Here is an 8,449-nt window from a genome sequence, read left to right as displayed (position 1 = left end):
CTCAGAAAATCAGGAGCGCGGCAGGCCGGGGTGTCGAGATACGGCTGCGGTTTCTAGAGCTGCTCTAACGCAGTCGACAGACCACGTGCCGTTGAAGGACAAAGGTATCGTCTCCCGCTTCTGGAGGCAACAAGTTCCAGATGAAGGGGGGCCCTCTGTGCCTGCTCCCTGCTCCTGGCGCATTGCTGGCCATCTCCACACTCCCTGGCTTGCAAAGCCATCACCCCGTCCTCTGTCTTCACATGGCAGTCTCCCTGTGCTCAAATGCCCCTTTTAATAAGGACACTGATCAGACTGGAGTAGGGCCCACGCGAATGTCCTCATTTTCACTTGATTACCTTTGTAAAAACCCTGTTTCTAAGTAAGCTCACATTCTGGGGTACTGGAGGTAAGGACTTCAAACATCTTTTTTTGTGAGAGACACAATTCAAGCCCGGGGAAAGGCCCAGTTCCTCACTCCACTCAATTTAGGGAAAGCAAATCAAGAGACAGGCTGGGAAGAGGATCCCTGTCCCTCCCCTAGTTGACCTCACCTGGGGTGGGGAGGCAGATGGCCAAGAGGCTGGGTGAGACCCCAACACAGCTGCCTCCACAGAGGCTGAGACCATGAGCAACAGCTAATATTGACCAAGGGCCTCTGAAGATCTCTGGGGCACTGTGCTGACCCAAACCAGGCGAAGGACGGCTTCAGTACCTTGAAGCAAATGCCTCACACACTCTGGCCTCACCCAGACGGGCTGGATCCATGATGGCCAGGAGGGGGGCCCTTCTTCCCTTCACCCATGGCCACACTGCACATCAGCAGAGCTGGGGACAGGCTGGCTGTGCAGGGACGGGAAGGGTGCTGCGGGCTGCTGGCGGCCATTCTGTGTAGCTTCCCTAAGTCCCTCGCCCAAATATAGTCCTAGCCGTGGCTGACCTGGAGAGCAGTGAGGACCCTTACAGCTGCAAGGGACCAAACAGCAAGCCAGCAGTGGGTTCCTAAGGTGCTCCTCACAGAGGCCAGGGTGGCTGCGGGCAGCGGACTCCTTGGTGTGCGCAGGAGCTGAGTGACACCAGGACTCCAGCCAGTGACTGTGGTTCTTGTGATGTCACCACATCACCTCCATCCATGTCAGCCTCCCACACGAGAAAGGGGATGGTGGCCCAGAAATGCTCGTTTTCTAATTTTTTTTTTTTTTTTTTGAGACAGGATCTTACTCTGTTGCTAAGGCTGAAATGCAGCAGTGCAATCACACCTCACTGCAGCCTCAACCTCCTGGGTTCAAGAGATCCTCCCGACTCAGCTTCCTGAGTAGCTGGGACTACAGGCATGTGCCACCACGCCCAGCTAATTTCTGTATTTTCTATGGAGATGGGGTTTCACCATGTTGCCCAGGTTGGTGTCAAATTCATGGGTTCAAGTGATCCTCCCACCTCAGCCTCCCAAAGTGTTGGGATTACAGGTATGGGCCACCACGCCTGGCCTGCTCCCTCATTTCCTAAAGGGAAAAACAGATCTTTCGGAAAAGGGCAACAGCCCACCATGGCCCCTCCTGGCAAAGGGGAACAAGCCGCCCAACAGGCTCCTGCGGCGCTGGCTGGGCCCCGGACACACTCCCAGGGCTGCCGGGGACAGGCTGGAATCTGCTCCCATTAAGCGACGGGCGACTGGGCAGAGCCACTCCATATCTAGCATCCTGAGACCCTAGACCTGAAGCCAGGAGGTATCTGGGGCCCGTCTCTCCCTGCAGAAAGGATGGGTATAAACTGGCCTGGCTGGGAGGTGGCTGTATGAGACACCGGAGCATGGACACAGAGAAGACGGGACTGTGGGGGAAGATGCAGTAATGCCTGGCCAGCCTCCTGAGCCCTGGCAGACGCTCTGTAACCAGGAGCTGTGATGGCCTCCACCCAGCTCCCCCCACCAGCAACCACCCCCAGGATCCGCATGAAGCAGACATCGGGCAAAGTGAACCCAGCCCCAGTTTATTAGAAAAGGTGTGAACAGAGTTGCACCGACAGGAGTAGCCCCAGCCCTCTGCCCACCCTCACCCACACCCATGCCACCCACCCCCAACGGGTTGTAGTGCCTCTCAGGGCGCAGCCTCCAGGGGCCTGGACAGCAGGGTCCCGGAGTGCCGGCTGCTCCCGCCCCAGCTCCCTGATAGATTTATTGCACTTGAGAAAGAAAGCTCTGATCCTCTGCTCCCATCCCCCCACCCTGCCCGGCCTGCACTGTCTGGGGCTGTTCCGCGCATATCAACCACCACCAGCACGCACCGCTCCTCTGGCACCAGGCTGCCTGCTCGGCCCTGTGCCCAGGGCCACAGGGGACCATCCCACCACTACCCAGGACCCCTGCCCTCTGCAGGGCAAGCCTGGCCCCTCCAGAACAGGTGCCTGATGTCCTTGGAAAACTCCTCCTGCTCCTGCTCCCCCTCCTCCCATTCACCCCCAGAGTCTTCCAGTGGTGGGCTCATAAACAGAAGTGCCTGAGTCGCACGGGGAGGGCCACTCCCTGTAGCTCCTGCACCCCTTGTAGTGTTGCTGTGGGGGGAGGGGGGCCCCAGAATGGCCCCCACCCCTGGCATCCTGGGCCTCAGGAAGGCTGGGGAGAAGGTGAGCAGATTCTCATGGCTCTGGCCTCAGCTCATCGCAGACCGACCGGAAAAAGGGAACTTGGGGAGGAGAGATTGCGGGAGAGACTGTCAGAGCCGGGGGCTCCCTCAGCTCCTCCCCAGTGCCCTGGGCCCCGGGCCTGGCCTCACCTAAAGTGTCACAGTGTCTCCTGCCCGGATTCCTGACTGGCTTCCAGAAGCAGCTCCTCAAGCTCCTTCTCGTTCTTGGAACAGCTCAGTTCTGTGTGGGAGGATGGGCCAGCAGCCCCGTCAGGCGGGTGGGGCAAATGCAACGTGTCCCCAACCTGTCCCCAGCCAGACCCTCGGGGCCTGCAGAGGGCCCAGAGACTGCTGAGATGGTCAGGCTCAAGGCAACACGCCTTCCATGCCCCACCCCAGGAAGAGCTCCCAGGACCCAAGGGAAGCACGGTGTACATGAAAACTAAGCCCCACTTGTGCTGGCCCCTGCGAGAACCATTTTAAAGAGGGGGAAACTGAGGCCCACAACAGGCAGGGGCTTGCCTGAGGTCACACACAGCACCCAGGGCCCCTCATCACTTGCCCTAGGGCCCCTCTCACCGTGCTCCAGGCCGCAGCTGCCCCCCTTGCCCTCAGGCCCCGGGGGCGGCTCAGGGGGCAGTGCCAGGGCGAACTCGGGCTTCAGGCCGTTGGGCAGCGATGGCCCTGACTGAGGTGGCTCCGGTGGTTGCTGAGACTCAGAGGACCCTGTGTCCCCGGTGACAATGGCCCCGGCGGGTGGTACAGAAGGTGAGGCGGGTGGGGAGGGAGGGGGCGGGGGAGAAGGAGGGATGGGGGACAAAGGAGGCTCTGCCCTCTCGGGTGGGCTCTCTACCCGGGTCACCACAAACACCTTGTGGCCCCGGCCTGGGCTGGACACGGAAATTCGATGCTCAGTGGGTGTGGAGGGGCTGCCTGGGGGACTCCTGTCCCCAGGGCCCAGGGAGTCCGTGGGGGGCACCAGGGCAGGACAGGGGGTCTCATCCCTCTCCCCTTCCTCTTCCTCCTCATCCTCCCCATCCGAGTCCGAGTCTGAGTCTGAGTCCCGGCTGGGTGCGGGGCTGGGAGCCCCGTTCTGCACCCCAGCAGCGGGCTCGTCGTCGGGCTGGGGCTCGGTGGCCGTGGTCTCAGGCATGGAGGCCAACAGCTGCGGCGGCTGCTCCTTCTCCTCCCGCTCCCGCGCCAGCACCAAGTTGCGCTTGCAGCCGTTCTGGATCTCGGCCAACAACGCCTTCTGCGTCTCGATGAAGCTCTTCACCTGTGGGCGGGAGCGCCTGGCTAGGCTTCTCAGGCCGGCCCCACCACCCGGCCTTCCGCCCCCCCTCGCCCGCCCCAGGGCTGCAGGGCCGTCCCCTGCTTACCGCCTCCTTCTTGGGCTCACGGTCGAGGTCCAGGCGCAGCAGTGAGTGGTTCACCTTGAGGGCCAACGACAGTGCCATGAGCCCGCCTGTCTTGATCTCGTTCTCCCGAAGGTCCAGTCTCAGGAGGCGGGGGCTCTCAGCGATGAACTCCGCCACCGCCACCGCGCCTGGGGGGGCACCGCAGGGGCTGGCCACGGGCCCCACACCCGGCTGGCCGCCCCGCTGAGCCCAGCAGCCCGCACCCCGGCCCAGCCCCGTACCCTACCCTCGCACGTGAGCTTGGTGGAGGCCAGCCCCAGGCGCAGCACGCTGCGGTTGCTGATGAGCCCGTTCTTGAGGTGCCGCACACCCTCGTTCCCGATGGGGTTGTGGCCCAGGTTCAGCGTCTCCAGGCTCTGAGTGTGCGGCTGGAGGGAGGGGGCGTAAGGGTGAGGAGGGAGCCGTGATGGCGGAGGAGGGCCCAGGACGCCGAGAGGAGAGCCCGTGGAGAGCCAGGGTCGGGCGTTCCTTTTCCTTGGCGCGCCTGCGCGTTGAGCACCGGCGTCGTCCTGCCCTGCCTCAGGCCTGGCCTGAAGTCCCTTCTGTGCCTGAAGTCTTCCCAAATGCCAGGTCCTCTGTCCATTCCCAGGCACCCAGTCAGTCCCCACCCCCCACAGCCTGAGCCCCTGGCCAGGGCCTGGACCTTGAGCGCCCTGAAGCCCCTAAGACGGGCGACTCTCACCCAGGGTTTGGGCACGCGAGTGCTCACCCTGAGAGTCTCTGTACCTGCGTGGCTTGCTCTAAGCACCGCGTAAAAACTGAAACCCAGGCGTGGTGACTTACACTCATAATCCCAATACTTTCGGAGGCCATGGTAGGGGGAATCACTTGAGATCGGGACTTCAAGACCGGCCTTGGCCAACATGGTGAAACCCCATCTCTACTAAAAATATAAAAATTAGCTAGGTGTGGTGGCTGGCAACTGTAGTCCCAGCTACTTGGGAGGCTAAGGCAGGAGAATCGCTTGAACCCGGGAGGCGGAGGCTGAAGTGGCTGCAGTGAGCCTAGATGGTGCCAGTGCACTTCAGCCTGGGTGACAGGATGAGACTCAGTCTCAAAAAAAAAGATAAAGAAGGGCTGCTCCTCAGGGAAAACAGGCACAGAAGTTGAATGAGGAAGCAGGTGGGGCTGAATTTAAATCTTGAACCTGCAGGATGGGCAGGACAGGAGCCGTCAGCTATAGGCAACTGTGCTGAGAGCTGGGGTGGGAGGTGGCAGTGGGGACCGAGGTGCCTCCCTCCCCTGCCAGCCTGACTCACCAGTGTCATGCCCAGGAAGGCCATGCCTGTGTGCGTTAGCTGGTTGTTCCACAGCACCAGGGTCACCAGCCCCTTCCTCTGCTCCTTGAGGCCCTCGCAGATGTAGGCCAGACCTGGGAAAGGCCGGCAGTCAGAGCCCCGTCTGGGGCCCGGGTGCTTCCCCGGGAGGGGGCTGTGGGGTAGGAGCAACCCCTTCTGCTTAGGGCCTCCGTGGAGGTCCCACAGGCCCAGGCCCTGCCCTGCAGCCCTGCCTCGGTCTGGCACCCTTGGGCACACATCTGTGACCCCTGGGCCTGGGTGCCCGGATGACAGCCTCCCCCAGATGCTTCTGTTCTTTGCTCCTATGTGACCACCTCCAGCCCACCTCCCCTAGCAGCTGGCTCACTCCCACCCACAGTCAGCACTGTCTCCCTCCAATGCAGATCCCACCATCTGATGGGCTGGAGGTTTCACTCATCTTATCTTTGTCTCTAGACTGGAGCACAAGCTCCCGAGGGCAGAGCCCTGTGTCTCCCTCCGGGCTGAGCCCAGAGGCCTACAGCCATGGTCCTTGACAGGTGCTCAGCAGAGTGGGGTCTGGGCCTGCCACCTGGGGACACAGCGACCCTCCCCTGACCCCTCCAGGATGCAACAGGAATGCCTCCTTTGACAGATCCCCATTCTCTGCTCAACCCCGCAACATCAAACAGCAGAGCTCCTCCCACTGCACTCGTGGCTCCCTCGGTCTGGGCCCTTTCCCAGGCTTCTCACAAGGCTGGTTCTGCTCCCAGCCTCCAGATGGAAACCCAGAGGCCCTGACCCACGGTGGTCCTCCCTCCTCCACCATCTGAAAGCAGCCTCCAGCTGACCCTGTTATCGCAGCAACACTGCTTTCTTTTCAGATTGTAATTATTCACTTCGCCTCATCCTGCGGCTGTCAGCTGAGGTGTCTCCTCCTCCAGGAAGCCACTCCCTGGCCCCCAGACTGATCAGACCCTGCCTCTGGGCTCCATCAGCCCAGTCCTGCCCAGTCTAGGTTGTCACTGGGTCTCGTCTTGGCCACATCTGTGTCCCCAGCACCACCCAGCACAGGGCCACCCAGCACAGGGCCACCTAGCGCAGGGCCGGGCAGAGTGGGTGCTGGGTGACAGGTGTGGGGTGGGGTGGGCCACTGTACCCACCCGAGTCCAGCACGTGGTTGTTCCGGAGGTCCAGGATCTGCAGGGAGCAGTTGAACTTGAGCAGGTTACCCAGCTGGGCCGAGTCCTGCAGGCCATTGAGCTTGTTGTCCGCCAGGTACAGCTCCCGCAGGTTCATGTTCATCTTCAGGGCCGTGGCTGGGGACGGGGGGCACGGTGATTGGGCAGGCCCTGCCCAGATCTGGTACACGGCCCCTGCCCCCAGCAGGCCGCACGTCCCACTCACCCTCCCGGACTTGGGGCTCACCGAGCAGCATGAGGGGCCGCCCCGACAGGCTGGCATTCTCCAAGTGCAGCACTGCCAGGCTGCTGCGGATGCGCAGGGCACGGGCCACAAAGGGCGCCGAGTGGTCCAGCAGGGGCGTGTTGCGGGCGTCCAGGTACTGCAGGCAGCTCGTCTACAGGGGGCGAGGGGACAGGGGTGAGGCAGTGGCCGGAGGACCTGCAGCCCCACATCTCAATGAGCAACGAAGCCACAGCTGTCGTCTGGCTATGTTGCCTGGTTTTACAATAGGAGAAACTGTGGCTGGGGAGGGAAGGCTCAGTCTGGGATCTTGTGGGTGAGCGAGGCAGGGCTGGTGGCAGCCAGGATCCCCAACTCCTGTGTGGCTGGGAGGTTCCCCGCTAGCCCCGAGCCCTCCCTGCACGCAGCCTTCACACAGGAGTGATGTGGGAATGGCAGCCACGGCCACCTCCAAGGGGATGGCTTCACAGAGGAGCGACATTACGGATGGGAGAAAGTGGACGTCACGAAACGCCTCGCAAGGAGAGAAGGGGCCGGGGGCCTGGGGGCCAGGACACCTCTCAGCCCTGTTCTCCTCCTGGCCTGAGGGCCTGAGAGCCTAGCATCCCCACAACAGCCCGCACTAAAGAGCTCATGCAGTCAGAGCCTACGGGCCATGCCCTGAGAAAGTGCCTCCCCGTGCTGGGAGCCTGAGCTGCCTCTTCCTGGAAGCCAAGAGGCGCCCACCTTGCGCATCATGTGGGCGGCCGCCTGCCAGCCCCGGGTGCCTATGTGCTTGTTGAAGGAGATGTTGAGGTGGGTGGCCGACTCGTAGTACTCGATCATGTCGAAGAGGGCCGAGGCACCCTGCAGGTAGAGATTCGGGGGCTCAGCCTCAGCTCTGGGCTGCCCTGGGGGAGAGGCGTGGGCCCTGACACTGGGCCCACTGAGAGATGAGGGGTCCAGGGTCCGGAGAGAGCCTCACGGGAGAGGAGGACAAGCACTGACAGGGCCCCGTGGGCCACGGGGACAAACCCTTTCCTTCTCTGCTGTAGCCAGTCTGTTTTTTGTCACTTGCCCTCCAGAGTCCTTGACTGATGTGCTGAGTGACCAGGACAGGCCTTGGTGTTCCTGAGCCTGGGCCTCAGGATCCAGACATCAGGGGTGCCTGGGGACTTCCAAGGCTGGGGAGGGGAGGGCCCTTGGGCCTTGATGGGAGGCTCCTCTCAGAATGCTTTCCAAGCCCACCCCATAGGAGCTGGACCCTCCAGCGTGGTTCCTGAAAGGGCTCCTGGGGGCCACATGCCTGCCCCCCAGCCCAGCTCCCCAAGACTCTGCTTGCTTATGAGGGTGGGCCATAGGGGCCCCAACGCACCCTCCATATCCACTCTGGTCATACTGGATGTCTCTCTCTTGCCCTGCCAGAGGTCCCGCCCTTGCGCCACCCCTCAGCCTTTGTCTAGGGGACCCCCTCCTCCTGCAGTGTCCTCTCCCCACCCAAACCTCGAAGGGGCCCGGAAGCTCAGGGAGCCGAGTGGGCGGTGGCAGGGCTGCTCACATCTTCATCCAGGTTTGTCTGCTCCAGGTCCACGACCTTGAACTGCAGCCTCTTGAAGACCTCTTCCAGGGCCTCGCAGGTCTTGTAGTCAAGCTTCTCACCTGGGGGGAGTCAGCAGCCGTGCGCATGTCTGAGGCAGCGCACCTCTACATGGCGGGAACATAGCCAAGGGAGGCTGGAAGGGCCCTCTGCCCCCAACCTCCCACCCCACAC

At 62.3% G+C, this 8,449-nt stretch overlaps 1 protein-coding gene across 1 annotated transcript in view; it reads right to left on the bottom strand.

Annotated features, from left to right (window-relative positions):
* Nucleotides 1–1,947: 1,947 nt before the first annotated feature.
* Nucleotides 1,948–8,449, bottom strand: part of PPP1R37 (protein phosphatase 1 regulatory subunit 37) — a 54,679-nt gene continuing 48,177 nt past the window's right edge. The window contains exons 4-13 of the mRNA XM_033223631.1: nucleotides 8,237–8,337; nucleotides 7,426–7,545; nucleotides 6,703–6,853; nucleotides 6,438–6,593; nucleotides 5,278–5,390; nucleotides 4,245–4,386; nucleotides 3,980–4,146; nucleotides 3,180–3,876; nucleotides 2,751–2,841; nucleotides 1,948–2,660 (exon numbers count right to left, since the gene is read on the bottom strand). Of these exons, the coding sequence (XP_033079522.1) occupies nucleotides 2,759–2,841; nucleotides 3,180–3,876; nucleotides 3,980–4,146; nucleotides 4,245–4,386; nucleotides 5,278–5,390; nucleotides 6,438–6,593; nucleotides 6,703–6,853; nucleotides 7,426–7,545; nucleotides 8,237–8,337 (1,730 nt within the window). The 3' untranslated portion in view covers nucleotides 1,948–2,660; nucleotides 2,751–2,758. The remainder of the gene's footprint in view (nucleotides 2,661–2,750; nucleotides 2,842–3,179; nucleotides 3,877–3,979; nucleotides 4,147–4,244; nucleotides 4,387–5,277; nucleotides 5,391–6,437; nucleotides 6,594–6,702; nucleotides 6,854–7,425; nucleotides 7,546–8,236; nucleotides 8,338–8,449) is intronic.

Source organism: Trachypithecus francoisi, unplaced genomic scaffold (assembly GCF_009764315.1).
Source record: "Trachypithecus francoisi isolate TF-2019V2 unplaced genomic scaffold, Tfra_2.0 Lachesis_group12, whole genome shotgun sequence".
In the NCBI taxonomy this organism is placed as follows: Eukaryota; Metazoa; Chordata; class Mammalia; order Primates; family Cercopithecidae; genus Trachypithecus; species Trachypithecus francoisi.
This window is presented reverse-complemented; position numbering and strand designations above follow the sequence as displayed.